The 17,867-nt window shown below is 37.8% G+C and overlaps 3 protein-coding genes across 6 annotated transcripts in view; 2 read left to right on the forward strand and 1 right to left on the reverse strand.

Annotated features, from left to right (window-relative positions):
- Window positions 1-1,923: 1,923 nt before the first annotated feature.
- Window positions 1,924-6,817, forward strand: lrit1a (leucine-rich repeat, immunoglobulin-like and transmembrane domains 1a). The gene is made up of 4 exons (XM_082154074.1): window positions 1,924-3,000; window positions 3,440-3,900; window positions 4,425-4,730; window positions 4,893-6,817. The coding sequence occupies exons 1-4, from the start codon at window positions 2,879-2,881 to the stop codon at window positions 5,933-5,935; spliced, it is 1,932 nt and encodes a 643-aa protein (XP_082010200.1). The 5' UTR covers window positions 1,924-2,878; the 3' UTR covers window positions 5,936-6,817.
- A 322-nt stretch (window positions 6,818-7,139) lies between these two features.
- Window positions 7,140-10,727, forward strand: lrit2 (leucine-rich repeat, immunoglobulin-like and transmembrane domains 2). Its single transcript, XM_082153206.1, has 2 exons — window positions 7,140-8,300; window positions 8,856-10,727. The coding sequence occupies exons 1-2, from the start codon at window positions 7,538-7,540 to the stop codon at window positions 9,656-9,658; spliced, it is 1,566 nt and encodes a 521-aa protein (XP_082009332.1). The 5' UTR covers window positions 7,140-7,537; the 3' UTR covers window positions 9,659-10,727.
- A 1,582-nt stretch (window positions 10,728-12,309) lies between these two features.
- Window positions 12,310-17,867, reverse strand: part of cdhr1a (cadherin-related family member 1a) — a 112,284-nt gene continuing 106,726 nt past the window's right edge. For 3 of the 4 annotated variants that reach the window (XM_082153203.1, XM_082153202.1, XM_082153204.1), the window contains 4 exons: window positions 17,111-17,178; window positions 15,112-15,340; window positions 14,768-15,022; window positions 12,310-13,705 (listed from right to left, as the gene is read on the reverse strand). In XM_082153203.1, the coding sequence (XP_082009329.1) occupies window positions 13,184-13,705; window positions 14,768-15,022; window positions 15,112-15,340; window positions 17,111-17,178 (1,074 nt within the window). In that variant the 3' untranslated portion in view covers window positions 12,310-13,183. Of the gene's footprint in view, window positions 14,543-14,767; window positions 15,023-15,111; window positions 15,341-17,110; window positions 17,179-17,867 lie in introns of all 4 variants that reach the window. The other variant, XM_082153205.1, reaches the window with a different exon arrangement.

Raw genomic sequence — 17,867 nt, forward strand, 5'->3', positions numbered from 1 at the left:
TTGCATTATTCATACTTGAGTGGAAGCCAAATAAAAAACAAGTTACAAAGAGTAACACTGAGACACTAACCTACTTTTTTTGTTTTGAACATCTACATTCATTGGTGCTTTATCACATGAAGTCCTGCAATTCCACATAAAATATATAGTTTTTGAGCTGAACATATGTAACCCTGGATCACAAAACCAGTCACAAGTCGCACGGGTATATTTGTGGCAATAGCCAACAATGTATGGGTCAAAATTATCGATTTTTTTCTTTTATGCCAAAAATCATTAGGATATTAAGTAAAAATCATGTTCCATGAAGATATTTTGTAAATTTCCTACCGTAAATATATAAAACATTTATTTTTGTGAGTGAATGCAGCACAATCGCGAACGTTTTCTCAATGTTTCGATTTTCTTTTGCACCCTCAGATTCCAGATTGTCAAATATCTTGGCCAAAAATGGTCATATCATAACAAACCATACACCAATGGAACGTTATTCAGCTTTCAGATGATGTATAAATCTCAATTTCAAAAAATGTACCCATGTGACTGGTTTTGTGGTCCAGGGTCACATATATGAAATGGCAAAATCCTAATTCAAGGCTTATCATACCATACAGTTCACAAACAAGACCCATATTGTTCAGTCATTGCCTCAGCCAAGATTATGAGGTTGTGAAATATAATATACATGTTAAACATGTTTGCTTTAACACTGTCATAATAAGTCATATGACAGTGTTAAAGCAAACATAATTTTTTTAAGGTTTGTATAAGCAAATTTGTTCCACTCAAGTTTGCACTCCACATATAACAGTATGTTAGAAAAACAATTTACAATAAGGTTTCATTTGTTAGCATTAGTTGACTACATTACACGAACTAACGATTAACAACACTTTACAGCATTTAATCATCTTAGCTGATGTTAATTTCTACATTTACTAATGCATTATTAAACTCAAGTTGTTTCTGTTGCACTGTGAATAAACAAAACAATGAAGAATTGTAGTTGTATTACATTAACAAATGTTAATAATACATGCTGTAAAATATATTGCTAGTTCATGCATGAACTAATGAGACCTGTTACTAAAAATACTTTTTTTCCAAAAAGAAACAAATTCTTCAAATGATGGTATACCACAGACCAGAAATGTTTCATGTGCATTGTTAGATCAAAAGATTTTGTTTGTAAAAACTATAAAACATACTTTGAAAGATAAATGGTCTTGAAAATGCTAGTCCCATGACTGTTACGACTAGATCTCTCTAAGCTGTGAGCACATTATGGTCACATTATGATCATATGTTCCTCACATACAGCTCCTCTATTCAATAACTTGTGAAAGACAGATTTGTTTTTTTCAGTGCATATGGGATTAGGATAGTACAGAACCATAATTCTCAGGAGGTTTACTGTACTTACTATAGCTTTTACTCTAGCTGAAGCTATACTTTCTAACTGTGAAACTCACAAAAAGATCTTTAAGGGAATAATGTGACATTAGTAGGTGTGTGAGAGAGGTTTAGGCAGTCAGAGGTTAAAGGAAATGTTAACACCTTTTACACATTCCCCACACATTAAAACAATAAACACTTGGACACACTTAAGCTCATGGCAGTTGACAAATTCGTTTTATATTTACAACTTGGCACTAATCAGAACAGATGATCTGTTGCCAAGGTTTAACCCATGTTGTATTTACAAACCTACAATAGCATAAACAAATAGGCTTCAGTGAAAAACTCTTGCGGGCCAATAATTACAGGAAACCAGACCAGTTTTATACCAAGGAAAGATTTAGCTACATGTAAACCTTGAAGCAAAACCTTGAAACTCATTTGCATTAAGCCCTTATTCCAAAAACTCTAGATTTCTAAACATTATTATTATTTATTTATTGCACTTTTCTTGTTTATTATTACTTTCTTTGCTGTTTAGATATTTTCTGGTTTATGTTTTATGATATATATATTTTTTACATTGGATTGTTTCTGTCTATTAAGCATAGTTGTATTTACAAACCAACTGGCTCTTAGGAAGAACAAGCTGTCTGTGATCCAAGGCCTAACAGGATTACATGAAGGGAAATATTTAAAAAATCCTGTTGGATACGCCACTGAACAATAGCCAACTTTGCATGTCCTTAGTATGAGAGACAACTCTCATGCTGGTGACTTTAATAGACATCCGTATTTTCATTCAGTATAGTCCTAGCAACCCATTGATCAAAATGTCTCTTTCAAAAGCACTTGTTACACAAGTATGGATTCTCACTTCAGTAGATATATGGGAACATTGAGGTAAATACAGCTTGAGCGTTGTTTATTGTTGAACTGGTTTTTTATCTGTTTTTTTTTATTTTTTATACAGATGTTGAAACTAAATCTGTCAATACTCCCTGCTCTCCTCTGTTTTTTTTGTGTTTTTTTTTAAGTTCAATGCAACAGTGCATGGTACAGCCAGAACAGACCAGCTTCCAAAGTATCATCAGCTCTTACACATTCTAGAAGTGAATCAGTAAAATACAACAAATTCACGAGTTTAACCGTCAGGTAGAGAATGGTTCAAAAGAGAGCTACAGATGGGGTATTAAACATCATGGCCAATTCGAAAAGATTTCATCCCTATAATTAACATCATGTATCTCTATGCAGCCTATCAGATTCCAGCATGCATACGCATCTAAATGAAAATAATTCGCATGCTTTCGCTAATCCTCGTCTGTCCTTTTTATCTGCTGGACTCGTAGCAGTCAGATCATTATGGGAGATCGGAGCAGAGGGACGATGACATGCTGGTTATTTTTTCCATAATTGCAAGTGGATGCTTCTTCGTTAAAACTACGTTCCGCGGCGTTTTGTTGACATTAGTGGCAAAATGTCTCTTACTGTCTTTTTGGGTCTCCTACTGGCATCTGGTGGCTTTCCACTTGTTCGGAGCACCTGTCCTTCTCAATGCAGCTGTTTTTATCATAACCTGAGTGATGGTTCCAGAGCCAGGTTCGTGTGCATTTAATTATCTCAAATTTGTGAAAACAATGCATTTTTTTCGACTTGAAATGTGCTGCACTGGTGCATTTTGCTATTCCACACCATGAATGTATTTTACACACAAACAATATTGTGTGTAATATCGTTTAGAATGTATTTATTTTGCACACAAAATTTGTTTATTTATGTTTTATTATTGATTCGAGTTTTAAAAGATGATACATTTAATCAGTTTCAACAAGAAACATTTTCAAGAATTTTAATTTCGCAATGTGTACATTATGACGCAATTAATGATTCTTGACTTGTTCAAAATTTGTTTTATTTCTTTCTTTTTCCACAAGCGTTTGTCAGACTCAGTCAAAGACTGCTGCTTAAAGATTCGTGTGCGCATGCTTTAAAATCCCTTATTATAAGTCTTTATTCTTGTTTCTAATGCGTTTCGCAGGAGTGTGATTTGCAACGATCCAGAAATTTCACTGGTGCCCGCCACGTTCCCAGGGGACACCTCGAAACTTCGGATTGAAAAGACTGCAATCAAGAGGATCCCGAGCGAGGCTTTTAGCTACCTCTCTAATTTAGAATTCCTTTGGATGTCTTTTAACGTTTTGTCCTCTCTCAACTGGGACAGTTTTCGTGGCTTGGACAGTTTAGAGGAGCTAAGGCTAGATGGAAATTCTCTCACTTCGTTTCCGTGGGAATCCCTCATGGACATGCCCAGTCTGAGGCTACTCGATATACACAACAACCAGTTGTCCTCAGTCCCATCTGAGGCCGCTCTCTACATGAAAAACTTAACCTACCTGGATCTATCCAGTAATAATCTGCTGACAGTGCCACCTGAGGTCCTCAACACTTGGTTGACGGTGAAACCCGTCCAGGGAGCAGAAAGTTCAAAAATGATTCTTGGTAAATTTTTCCTTCGTCTTATTTTCTTAATTTTATATATTGGCGTAATTTTATATATATAAAAATATAAAATGTGTTTTTGTACTGTAATTATATATATATATATATATATATATATATATATATATATATATATATAATATATTTTAAAATATATACTGTAATAATACAAATAATTAACACTGTTGTATAAAAATATTATTGGAATACGTTTTGCAAGAAAATACTTTATATATAAAAATTTCACGTATTTAATGTGTTACTTTCCATTTCTTTTGTAGTTATTTGTAAAATTTACTAGCAATTTCTGAGTGAAGTAAATTTTTATAGGTGTAGGATTTTTCTTTATAAGTACATTTTTTACTATTTTTTTTAAGTCTTGCTTAAAAAAACAACATAAAAAACACCTGCAACAGATGCCTTCAGAAAAGGAAATACCCTTACAATTATCACTTTTTATTACAATTATTACAGTTTTCTTAACTTAAGTGGTTTTTGCAACTTGATCATTTCTTTTGCCCCAGGTCTCCATGACAACCCATGGTTGTGTGATTGTCGACTGTATGACCTGGTCCAGTTCCAGAAGTCTCCTAGTCTGTCAGTGGCCTTCATTGACACGAGGCTCAGGTGCGCTGATCCAGAGAGCCTCTCTGGAGTTCTGTTTAGCGATGCCGAGCTCAGACGCTGCCAGGGGCCTCGGGTCCACACCGCCGTAGCCCGTGTGCGGAGCGCAGTGGGCAACAATGTGTTGTTGCGATGCGGAACCATTGGGGTTCCCATCCCTGAGCTGGCCTGGAGAAGGGCAGATGGAAAGCAACTGAATGGGACAGGTGAGTCAGCACAATGGCGGGCGGTTAAGCAGTATTAGCTAGAGGTGCTAGTGATTACATAGAGAGCTGGCACAGACACAGCAATGCACTGTGATTACACAATACTAATTAGTTTATGCAAATGTACTCAAGTGTTATTCTTTTTTTCCTTCGAATTTACAGTTCAGCTGGAGAATTCAAAGGAGGGAATCGTTTGGTCTATTTTAAGCGTGCCTGCCGTGTCCTTTCGTGACACGGGAAAGTACATCTGCAAAGCCACAAATTATGCAGGGAGTGCAGAGGCCGTCATTTCTTTGATCATAAGCGATGCGCCTAAAGCAGAGAATCCGACTGTGGATCCAAAAACCAAAGTGAAATCCAAGAAGGCAAACCCTATTGTCAAGGCAGCCTATCAAGAAAAACTCATAGTAACGTACGCTTCCCCAACACCCAACAATAAGCTAAAACTCAGGGCCACAGTGAGCTACACAGGCCCGTATCCAGGTATGGAGAGCGACAATGCTGCTAACAGTCGGACAAATACCCAAACTGCCAGTCCCGACGGGTTCCTGGAGACCAATCTGAGCAACCTGGCTGCCAACACGTCCTCACTTCAGCAAGACCCTGACAGGGTCGTGCGCACGGTCAAAGTCATTGGCGATACGGACTACACCGTGTGTCTGAACTGGAGGGCACCGACCGCCAAGAACACAACCGCTTTTAGCGTCCTCTACGCTGTGTTTGGGGAGAGGGATATGCGCAGAATTAACGTCAGCCCAGGTAACAACCGGATCCTCATCGAGGGACTGGTTCCAAAAACCAAATACATCGCCTGTGTGTGCGTCAAGGGGCTGATCCCCAAAAAGGAGCAGTGTGTAATCTTCTCAACAGATGCAGCGGCTACCGCTACTGGAACCCAAAAGCTCATTAATGTAGTAGTGATCACGGTCGCCTGCGTGATAGCTGTGCCTCTGACTGTGATCGTGTGCTGCGGGGCGCTTAAGAGGAAAATCAAGAAGTTTCTGGGCAAAAAGTCCAAAGACATTCAAGACTCATATGTGACGTTTGAGACTCTGTCTCCCAGCACCAAGGCCAAAGGCTTGGAGGGGGAATATCTCACCAGACTGAACGCAGAGGAGTCCAACAGACTGCTGTCGGCCAGGTCCAGCCTGGACTCGGAGTCCACCGCCAAGATTGAGGGACAGCCCAATGAATACTTCTGCTGACAATATCCCTCAGCCACAATCCCTCCACGCAGCCGCCTGAGTATCCAGGCCCAGCCGCAGTACCTGAGTGCACATAATCTGTACCAGCAGTACATGTCTGGCCGTCCGTGAACAAGATTCAGGATACTTTGCATAAGTAACAAAGTGAAGATATATGTTGTTTTGGTAATGTTGCTCTTTGTTACTGTGCTTTTGGACTTGGTTTCTAAACTAAGCCATTTGGCTGGTGGTGGGGGTTGTGGCTGAGCAATCCCAGGAACATGCATTCATGGACTTTTACCCCTTCAGAAAGTGATAGAAGGAACTGATTTAAAGGGAAATGTTCATATGTATTCTTGTATATTTGTGTATATGGAAGAAAAAAAAACGATTTATATGTGATAATAGTAATATTATGTAAGGAATTGGGGATTCGCTTTCACATACACTTAAAAAAATAAAGGTTCCAAAAGGGGGGTTTTGGAGTGATGCCATAGAAGAATCATTTTTGGTTCCCTAAAGAATCTTACAGTGAACAGTTCTAAAAAGAACAATTTTTTTTCTTGTGTACAACATTTAAAAATATAAAGAATCTTTTCCACTTAAAATATCCTTCTGTGGAATGGAAAGGTTCCATAGATGTTAAAGGTTCTTCACTGAACCATACATTTAAATAAAGAACCGTTAGAGTGTAGTTACTTTTCTAACAGAATGATGAGTCTAGTGTAACATATGCAAAATCATGCAAATCATTTGATTTTCATATGCACCAACATAGTCACCATTGTGTATGACATTTTTTTCTGTTTACCATGTAAAACTTGTTCTACTTTTTTTTGTCCCAGGTTTCTTAGTAGTACCCTTTTATGCTTCAAAATAAATTTTGTATATACATTTAAAAAAGTGTCACTTGTTTTTTAACTCAATATTAGGTCAGACTTACAATTAAGTTCCAATCAGTCTCTCATGGGGTTAGTCAAGGATTACTGATAATAGGCTTTACTACACTGTACCTGCAGTCATGTCGTGCACAGACATAGAGTGGATGTTACATTTATAGGAGACCATGGATGCCTCAGTTAAATTTCGTTTGATTGTTTTCCTTCTTTTATTAAGTCATATTAGCTCAGAGTGTTTTCCAGGATGCTCCTGTGGGACTGACCGTTTTGGGAGGTTAGTTACAGTTTCTTTCGTTACAGACATCAGCAGTATCATTGAGCAAAGATGATGTTGTTGTGCTGAGAATAGGTATAGCACAATGTAAGAGCTAGTCTGTAAATATAAATATATGGGTGATTCGAGGAGCTATTCTGCCCTAGAAAAATTATTTAAAAAATTCATCAAACCTCAAAGTGTTAAAATTCAACACATGAATTTCCCTGATAGTACTGCGTACCAACCATTTTAGAAAACAAGTTTCTCCAAAAAGGAGAACACTATTGCTAGGACAGCTTGATGTCATTAATTTGAGCATTTTACTATATCTAAGAGTAGTAGTAATTTGTCATTAACCACACTTGTTAATATATATATATATATTATACTATACTATGTTGTAAAGTAGTCAAACATTTTTTTTTTTTTTTTAAGTATTTAACGTTTTTCTCTAGGTCACTCACATGTATGGGAATTGCATTAACCCAGATTCCTGAGGACATACCGGAAGATCTGACTAAAATTCGAATAGAGAAATCACAGCTAAGTGAACTACCAAAGGCAGCGTTTTCCCATATTACGTGTCTAAAGCATCTCTGGCTGAATTTCAATGACATCGCCATTATAAATATCAAAAGTCTGGAAGGTTTGGGTAACTTGACGGAGCTCCGGTTGCAGGGTAACAAGCTGCGTTCAGTACCATGGACAGCGTTTGAGGAAACGCCCAACCTCAAGATTCTGGATCTGAAGCACAACCGCATTGACGCCCTCCCTGAACACGCGCTTAAGTTCTTACCAGGTCTCACCTATTTAGACCTGTCCTCTAATCAACTCTCAGTCATTTCTAAAGACGTGTTTATGAACTGGCCTCTCTACCACACAGAAAACAAGCATGAAAAACCTACAGTGTCCAATGTTGTTCTGGCGCTTCACGACAACCCGTGGCTGTGCGACTGTCGCCTGGGAGGCTTCATTGAGTTTATCAAATCGTTGAGTCCGCCCTTCATTTTAATGAACTCATATTTGACATGCTCTGGCCCGGAATTCAAGGCAGGGAAATTTTTCCATGAGGTCGATTTAAAGACGTGTGAGAAGCCAGTGGTCAGCGCCCCAGTCAGCAACATCACCGTGCCTTTAGGTGGCAACATCACGCTAACATGCTTAGCCACGGCCAGACCTGAACCTGCCATTCGGTGGACATATGGTCTTAAGATACTAAGAGGATTTCGTGGTAAGAGATATTCTCCTAAAACATGTGTGTCTTTACTTAAATAGATCTTTCTTTAAAAAATAGGTACTTAGCCCTCGATTACTGCACACACATATTATTGCACTTTTGCAAATGATAATATTATATGCAATAACATCACCATTTGTATGTTACAAAATTACATGCTTTTAGACCTTATCTATACAATTAATTTGAATATAATATAAGAATATTTTAATTCATCAGTAAAAACACTCAAAATAGTGTTTGAACAATGTGTTTTTAAATATTTTATTTAAAAAAAATAAAAAAATAATTATACATTAAAAAGGAGTGTAAGTGATAAACAATTGTCAAAAATCCAAACTACTTTAAACCTTTTCAGATTATTACAAATAATGGAAAATATAGTTTGACATTGTCAAATGACTAAGATGAGTAATAATAATAATTATTATTATTTACAACTAATATTGTTGTTGTTATTATTACATAAAAAAATACCCAAATACACAAAAATACCTTTTGGCCATACTACATGTTGTCCTCAATTTCACTTTTTTTTCCCCCCTCCAGAGATTCAGAGCCGTGTGGATGAAGACACTATCAGGTCTCAGCTGATCATTCCTTCTCTCCATCTGGCCGACAGAGGCCTCTACACCTGCTTTGCCAACAATTTCATCGGTAATTCCTCAATCGGTATATTACTGGATGTGAAATCTCCAGAAGGCTCACTGTCTCATTCCTCAGACCTCCCTGCTGCCATGGCAGAGGAACATGTTTACATCGATATCCGTATTGCCAAGCAGACAGTGTATGGCATTACAGTTGAGTGGCGTGCTGTGACAGACAATCCAGCTGAAACCTGGTTCACCATTCATTTTGGCCGCTATGACACACTCAAGAAAGAGCAGATATACATAGGACCAGGTATTAACACATACTCTGTCACAGACCTGCTACCAGTCACTAAGTATGAAATCTGTGTTACTCTAAAGAACCAGGCTCCTCGGAACGGCCAGTGCATCGTGTTCGTGACAGGCAGTGATTTCAATGAAATGGAACAGAGAGAAAGGCTCATTCATATCGTCGTCATTGTACTTGCCATGGTGCTCGCTGTGCCCGCGGGAATGTACGCCTGCACCACCGATGCCAAGTTCACCTGCTTTGAGCGCTGCACGGAGATGTGGAGAAACAGGAGACATACAGAGCACTCGCACACGTCTGACGAGAGGCAGGGCACGTTTGACAGTCTCCAGGCTGCCAGTGATGAGGGCCTCTGCAAGGAGTCCAGCAAGGAGCTGAAGGCCCGACGAAGGTCTGCTGAAAAGTTACAGAAAACAAAGAATGAACGAAGACCAACAGCTGAGCTTTACTGACACTGCACATTGAAAAGACATCCATAGACTGATCAATACCCATGAAAGGAGCAGGAAAGCCTGCATTGTCATCCAGCTTGAGTGGTCAACAGGAGGTCGGAGTAAAGTTAATATTCTGATTACGGATGCCAGAAGAGAGTCTCGATTGATCATGAACTCACGGATCAGGTGCTGCTGGACAGGATGTTTCCAGACAAAAGGAAGCCATTGAATAAAAGCAAAGTCACTGAATCAAACACTTCTATCCACCTTATTCTGCATTGCATAAGTAAGCTATTTTCTTTGAATGTGAGACACTTCCGATTCTTTAGCCACTATAGGTAAATAACTAAGAATAACAAAGTGCCGCACACCAGTAATAATAAATTAAAATAACATAAGTTTGCAAGCAGCTATAACAGGCTGTTTTTGTACAGGTGAAATACCTTGTCTGAAACTGGAAGCCTCCTACATTCAAGTTACAAATAGCCAAGCCAGCTCTTGGTGAACAAAATAAGGTGGATACACTATTAAAAAAATAAAGGTTCTTTATTGGCGTCAATTGTTCCATGAAGAACCTTTAACATCCATTGAACCTTTCCATTCCATAAAAGGATTTTCTTTAGATTCTAAAAATGGTCTTTTAAGAACTGTTCACTTAAAGTTCTATGGATGCAAAAAAAAAAAAAAAAAATTGAAACCTATATTTTTAAGAGTACAATTATATTCAGAAGAGAACAGACCTTTTATCATCTCAATGCACTTTATAGAAGCAACTAGTGACAAGTAGTAGCGCTCAAAGTGTAGAAGACATTGATAATACAACTGTACATAAAACATCATTTTGGGGATTATATTTCTATTTTTAAACTAAGTGAATTCTTTTAGGTTGAGGTGCATTTGCATGATTGTTAAATTCGTGGCATGTTTTAAGTGACAGATTTATTTTTAATGCACATGATACAAACCTAGGGGTATAAAAGCAGATTAGGATTTTTGATGCCTGTTCCGTATCATGTGAATCCAGCAGCAGACAGAATGCTTATCTTTTAAAATGGACACAAGCGTCAGTCAGCAAGCCCTTTGACAAACAATGAAAATGCCACATTCAATGAAAATGAAACAAAAGGCTGCAATACATTGACCTTCAAACAAATTGACCAATTTGAACTCCAATTATTGAGTTAATAATTAAACTCCCCCCCCCCTGGTGGGGAGTTTATTCCCCACCAAGAGTTGGGGAATAAATGTAATGAAGATTGTTTTCTATAAATGCTTTTGCCCCTAAAGTATGATATTGTATACCTTTTTTCTTTTTTTTTTTTTTACAAATGAGTGATAGGTGCAATCTTTGTAAGTAAATATATACATTAAAATGAAAATTTGTTGCTGAACTTATACCATGTTTCTTTACTGAAATGCAAAACAATTTATATCACACATGGACTCTGCAATTCAAGGCAGTCAACTTTATTTGTAAATATGCCTGGAATAAAAAAGAACTGTTCCACTAACAGACTGAACGGTTACCGCGGTAGAATCGTGCCGGATTCTGCACTAATCCAGGCTCGTTGACAGCTATGCTTTTTCCATTGGTGTGCTACTAAACCAGGATTAAAACGTACATGACCAATCGTGAACCTCAGATTCTCCACGTCACTAAAGTGCAGAGCAGAGCTCCACGTACGGTATGGTTAGTTACCCATGCTGAGAAAAATCTATACATGGAACTTTTTGAAAACGGTTCTAATGGACCAACTTAATACTTCATTTTGCTAGTACCAAAAAAGTGCTTAAAGTGAATTCTACAGCTCTGTGTTATTTATGTCAGTGATAAACTTTGAGGGTTCTGACTTTGTGTTCAGAGCTCTGTGACCTTAGCCAGTGCACCGAAATAAACTAGTCAAGTTTCATATAAAATGTCCGCATCTTGGTTAGAATGTTCTGTTTTTCCTTTATCCTAGTCCATCAGCGCACTTTGCAAGTTTGTAATCCTCTCAAAAAAAAAAAAAAAAACAGTAATCCTACAGGGTATAATTCCATGTCATTTGTGCTTTTACCCCCCAGTGCTGCTTTTACTATGTGAAAACAGACTTTCCTCATCACAGCCGTCTTGTCTCATGTGCAGGGGTTCTTTAAAAAAGAAAGGAATTGACCAATGTTGAAAAACATTCACCTAAAAAACTTTACAGTGCATTTGTCTTTGAATATATAAACACCGTGTTGAAAAGCCAGAGAGAGTAAGCGCATAATTTTGTCTTATAAATCTTAATGTGATCACCAAATCTGAACTTGATGTTAAGCCCCAAAAGAACAAGCACAAGCTAAAATAAGCAAACCACCTCTGCACGTGGTTCGTTTCTGAAATATTTGAGTTAACTGTCAGTGTCACAATACTCATAAAATAACATCTGTATTTGAAAAATAAAGCTGGGTTTTAAAATCTGTTTTAAATTAAACAGAAAAAAGATTTAGGTCACACCAACTGCACCATGAGCCCATATGACCAAATGCAGCATTAAAGGAAATAATACTTTTTCTCAATCCTATATTATATAGAAGAAAAAACAACAGATGACAGATGACATTCAGCAGTTTCATATCACAGGACCACTTCAAAAACAAGAATAAACACTTGCTTTGCTTAAAATGCCTTCAAATAAAACAACACATTTGAATGAAATGTCCATTTATTTACAAAAGGTTGAATATAAACAGAGATCACTCTAATTATTTTACATTTAATACTGAACGGCATGAAACCTGACAATGTACATTCAATTGATGAAACACGGCACAATATGATAATGTAACTGTATGGTTTTCCACACTGAAGGATAGGAAAATATGTATAATATTGGATTTGTTTGTGGTTTATCAGTCAAAAGCATTTATCAAATAAACCAGCAAATCAGTGTTTAGAATTGGTTTAGAGCATTAGAACATAAAAATTTGGCATTGTAAATGTTCATTCAAGGTCCAAAAGAGATTGTATTAGACTTAAAAAGCATATAATTCGCTGGTCGCAGAGACACTACTGTGTTTTTGAAAAAAAGAAAGAGAAAAAACAACTAGTGTTCCCTTTTAAAAACCATGTAGCGAGTATAAAGTACATGATATTGAAGAATAAAAATTCACATCACAGACATATTTCATTTTCCTTGCCAGTTATCCACAGTAAAAAAGAAAAAGACTTTGGTTTCATTTCTGGATGAAAAGTATCCACAGATGGAGAAATGTCAGAGAAGCATAGAGTAAATGTGAACCAATTCTTTTCCATCCAGAAGAGGGCAGTACACAGTGTCATAGCATGCGGATTAACAGGGTGTTAGTCTTGGCAAGTGACACTTTTCCACTAGGAACCTGCAATCCCAGCTGAACTCTGCATACATACGGTGAGATAACTGAGTTGTCCTGCTGAGATCTTGTTCTTGCTCAAATCTTGCCTAAAATCTTCTTCGTCAGAAGAAACAGGACAGAGAATTAGCAGAGGGACACGTCTTCTCACCACTGAACACTGGTATTTCTACATGCATTTCACCATAATCAGTACCGGTTGGCCATGTTTTTCTGCTCCAGTCTAAGTTTGAGCTCAGAAACCAGTGCTGAGTTGACAGGATTGTCTTTACTCCTATGAGATTTTCTCTTTGTCTTGGAGGCCACCGAGGCGGAAACTGTAGGTACCGCCCAGTCGCGGTCACAGTGTCTATAGTGACTTGGCAACGGTGGGGGCATGATGGGGGCGTTAGGAGGCGACGGGGGTGCTCGATGATGAGAACACACTTTGATGTTATTGTTACAGTTGATATTGTCTGCTGTAGGGATCTCCTGTCCATCCCTGAACGGTTGCTGGAAGTCGTCTTGTCTCCGGGGTTTACGCTTCCTGCGTATGATGCGACGGGAGGGTAGGATCTTGTTGGACTTGTTGTTTCTCATGAATATAATAGTAGATATCAAGACTGTCACAAAAACCATGATTATAATGACACCACTGATCAAGCCTAGTAAATGCATGGGATTTTCCCTACTTTTCAATAAAAAGGACGTCAAAGGTCCCTTGAGTTGAGTCTGTAAAAGAGCACAAAGAGAAATCAAGTCCATAGGACTCAAGGGTGATATAATGTAGGCTTGTCTCTGTTTGGCCAGAGACACATGATAAAAGTGAGGCAGATAAATAATTCCCAGAGAGGCCAATAGCAGGCAACAAAGCATTCTTGTGTGAAATAGTACTATGGTGTACCAGCATGGGTTAGAAAGCGACTAGGGTGGCTTCACATATGGCGACTAGTCGGAATACACAGCGTGACTGCATGGCATCTTGACAGCTGAGCAATTGATTAAAAGCAATTGATTTGATGTTTATTTAAATTAATTTGACAATTTGAAATTGAGTTGAAGACAAAATGAATTTGAATGTTACAACAGAGTCTGGTTGCACAGTAAGACAAGATCAGAAGGGTTGAATAGGGCACCCAGAATTAAGACCATGCAGCCTCATTGTCATAATCTCAAAAACATCTACTGTACGACGTAGACTGAATGGAGAAATGGGCGATAGTGTAGAAAAAATATGTATTTTAACTGTGCTTGTGTACTCTTTTACAGACATTTTACTTGCCTTTAAGCAGCAATAAAATCATGGAAGGAAAAAAAAAGAAGAAGAAAAAAAAAAAAGCTAAGAATTGGTGTCGGTGTCAAAGTGTCTCATGGTCAGGGCCTCCTAATAATCTTTCTGATCTTGCCCCTTGGCTGGACCCGGGACTTTTTCACAGATTTCCAGAAAATTATGGTGGATATGAAAATGGTCAGAATGATAGCGAGGACTACAATGCTCAAGCAAATGCTGAAAACAGTCCAGGGCCGAGTTCTCAGACTCAAGAAGTATGAAATCAATCTGGATTTGATCTGTAAAGCACACAATAACAAAAACTTATGCTAGGTTTGATATGAGGTTTTCTCACAATACAGATAAAATAGTGAGAGTGCAGATTAAAGATTTCCATGTGCATGATTCACTATTTTTATAGCATGCATAAATGAGAATCAAAGGGTTCTTGAGTTGTTTTGAATGGCAATACTAAATGAACAGGATTCTCAGTAAAAAAACAGCACTAATAAAGAACCACTTACCGCTTCTGTGATGTCAATCTTTATCACTGTAGTGGTGCTGAAGGATGGTGAACCTCTGTCTTTGGCCTGAACAACCACAGACCAGGTACAGTCTTTCTGATTGGTGATATTCTGGACTATGTCCATGGACTTGATGTACGGCTTCAACTTTATTTCTCCTGTGTCTGCATCGATGTCAAATATGTTGTCTGGGTCGGCTTTCATAATGGAGTATTCAATGACATTGTTTGGCTCTTCTGCATCTTCATCAATCGCCTACAATCATAAACACAGTCAACTGACAATTACACAAGTCTTCTATTAGAAGAACAAAATTTCAAGGAGTCTTTAAAATAGCTGCTAACCTCTACTTTCACCGGTGCACCAATCACCATTGTTTTCTCTAGAGAGTTCTCATTAAACTCTGGTGAATGGTCATTGAGGTCTATAATGGTGACGAAGACTTCTGCAAGGCTGTATTTTCCTTCAGTGTCTTCGGCCTTCACATAGAAGTTATACTTGGATTTGACCTCGGCGTCCAGACTGGCCCAGGGCTGAGTGTAGATGATTCCCGAGTCAGCCTGAATGAGAAACCTTTGTGAAAAAAAATATAAGACAGGAAATGAGTTCTCTTGGAAAATCAGGATTACACAGGGCTTGTTGTACAGGGAGATGTTAACATGATTTAAAGCTTTGAGAACACACTCTCTCCTTTTGAAAACTGGTATGTATACTTCTTGTTATGATGTCAACAGGATAAAACATCATATATTTATATACAGTCTACTGTATACACTATCATTTAAAAGACTGGGGTAATTAAGGTTTTCTTAAGAAGTCTCTCATGCTCACCAATTTATATAGAGGTTTCCATCTATTTTATTGTAATTATATTTTAATATATTTTAAGATATCTATTCATGTGATCTGAATTTTCAGCAATCATAAATCCAGTCTTCAGTGTCATTTTCTTCAGAAATCATTCTAATATGCTGATTTGGTTCTCAAGAAACATTTCATATTTATTATCAATGTTGAAATCAGTTCAAAAGAACAGCATTTTTTTAAAAATAGAAATCTTAGAAGTCTTTACTAACACTTTTGATCAATTTAACGTCCTTGCTGAATAAAAGTATTAATTTCCTTAAAAAAATAAAAGAAAATAAAAGTACTAACCTAAAACTATTGAACGGTAGTGTACGTATACAGTATATTGCTCTATGTGACTGGCCCGACACAACAGCTGTTTGACCTGTTTGTCCAAACCCTGGAGGTTGTGGAAGTGTTCTGAAAATCTGTCTGGTTATTATTTGATATACTTAATTCCATTTTGTGCAGCTAATGTGCAGCAATAACACACTGCACCTTTAAGTGGGGCTGTTACATGAAAAGAACAGTCTATTTTCTGCTCAAATCCCATTAGTGGATTAACCAATATGGAGGGCCAGGTAACTCTTTGTTTGCAGTTAAATTTAGTTTTGCAGTTCTAGTTAATTGATTCTGTATAGTGAAAAACGGTTGTCATTTGACAAAGTGTGTAGTTCATTAAATATTATTAAATACTGACAATGATAAAATCTGATGAATGAAACTGCATACAAAAGACTGCATAATGTCAATTTAGAGGTATTGTTGTCGGGTAAATAAAATCAGGCATAAGCTGCTGTTGGCAGGCTGTGTGGTCTGTCTGGCAGAAACAAAACAGAAAAGATCCCACGCTCACTCAGCCTTTCCAATGAGAGAGTTCACACAGCTGGAAAAAGGAAGCTTACCGGAAAGCTTTACCATGCCTGTTCTGTCAACAAGTCATCATTTACACATTTATATGGGTTATGCTCTATAAAATATAACAAATATGTTACTATCAGAGACCTTGAATCTGTCTCAGGGTTTGGGAAGCTTGAGACAGATTTTTTGAATAAAGAGCCGAGAACAGCAGGAGGACTGAACTCTGTCCCAAGATGGCAATAATATTTCAGCTATTTGAGCGCTGCCTTTGGAATCTAATAAAAGAACGGAAAATCGGATCCACCTGGGTACAGCTAGTCCTGAGTACAGCTAGATAAGAGTCATTAAACAAGTCTTACAACAACATAAAAAGTTATTGGAAACTGAATTCTGCCTAGCTTTAGTATGATCTGTGGGCTGTGTGTGATGAATCGAGGTGAGCTCACATCCCTCCTGTTCTCCCATTCGCTAAATAGTCTGTGTTTTGGCATTAATGATGTTGCATAAGCAACTGTTTTTCATGTGGCTTATTCCAGTCGGCTGGCATTTCATCAGTAGGATCTCAGGCATTAAAAAGACCACACACACTCTGAAAAGGAGGAAAACAAACATTAAATGTGGGGGTAGGGTACTCACAGGTCTGCTCCTGAGCCATAGATGGAGTATCTGACCACACCCCAAAGACCAGAATCAGGATCTGTGGCCTGCAGAGAGCATAAGGAGCAAACGTCAGCAACTGGCATACCGAGATGCCAACATCTACGTAACAGAACAGATGACGTTTTTAGCCAAAAAGCAAAACATTAGGGGCGATGTGGGATTTGTTAATCTGGCTACTTCATTATTTCCCTTGTTGTAGCATGTCCTCCGAGGTCAAAATCCGGCAGGTCATTTAGCAAATTGTAGTCCAGAAACAGGATAACTCCCATGTGGCGAGCACTTGCTTACACAGGGTGAGGGTTAATCTCAACAGGGTTCAATCTCTCTATCCACTGATGGAGGGCAGAGTGGGACAAGTTCACATCCGGACAGAAATTAGTTTAGCATTGTACCTGCATAAGGGTTAGATTTGGAGAATAACTCAGGGTCCTAGTCAGGAAAACATTTTCTTTTTTATACTTCTGTTTCAAAGTTTTTTTATCATATAGTAAAAACAGTGACATTGTGAAATATTATTATAATTTAAAGTATTTGCTTTCGATTTGAATATATTTTCAAATGTAATGTATTGCTGTGATGGCAAAGCTGATTTTTCAGCAGCCAGTCTTCAATGTCACATGATCCTTCAGAAATCATTGTAATATGTATAATTTTGCAGAAACTGTAAAACATTTTTTTCAAGATTCATTGATAAATAGGAACTTCATAAGAAGTGTTTATTTTGTAACATTAT

Source organism: Leuciscus leuciscus, assembly GCF_965113295.1.
Source record: "Leuciscus leuciscus genome assembly, chromosome: 22".
In the NCBI taxonomy this organism is placed as follows: Eukaryota; Metazoa; Chordata; class Actinopteri; order Cypriniformes; family Leuciscidae; genus Leuciscus; species Leuciscus leuciscus.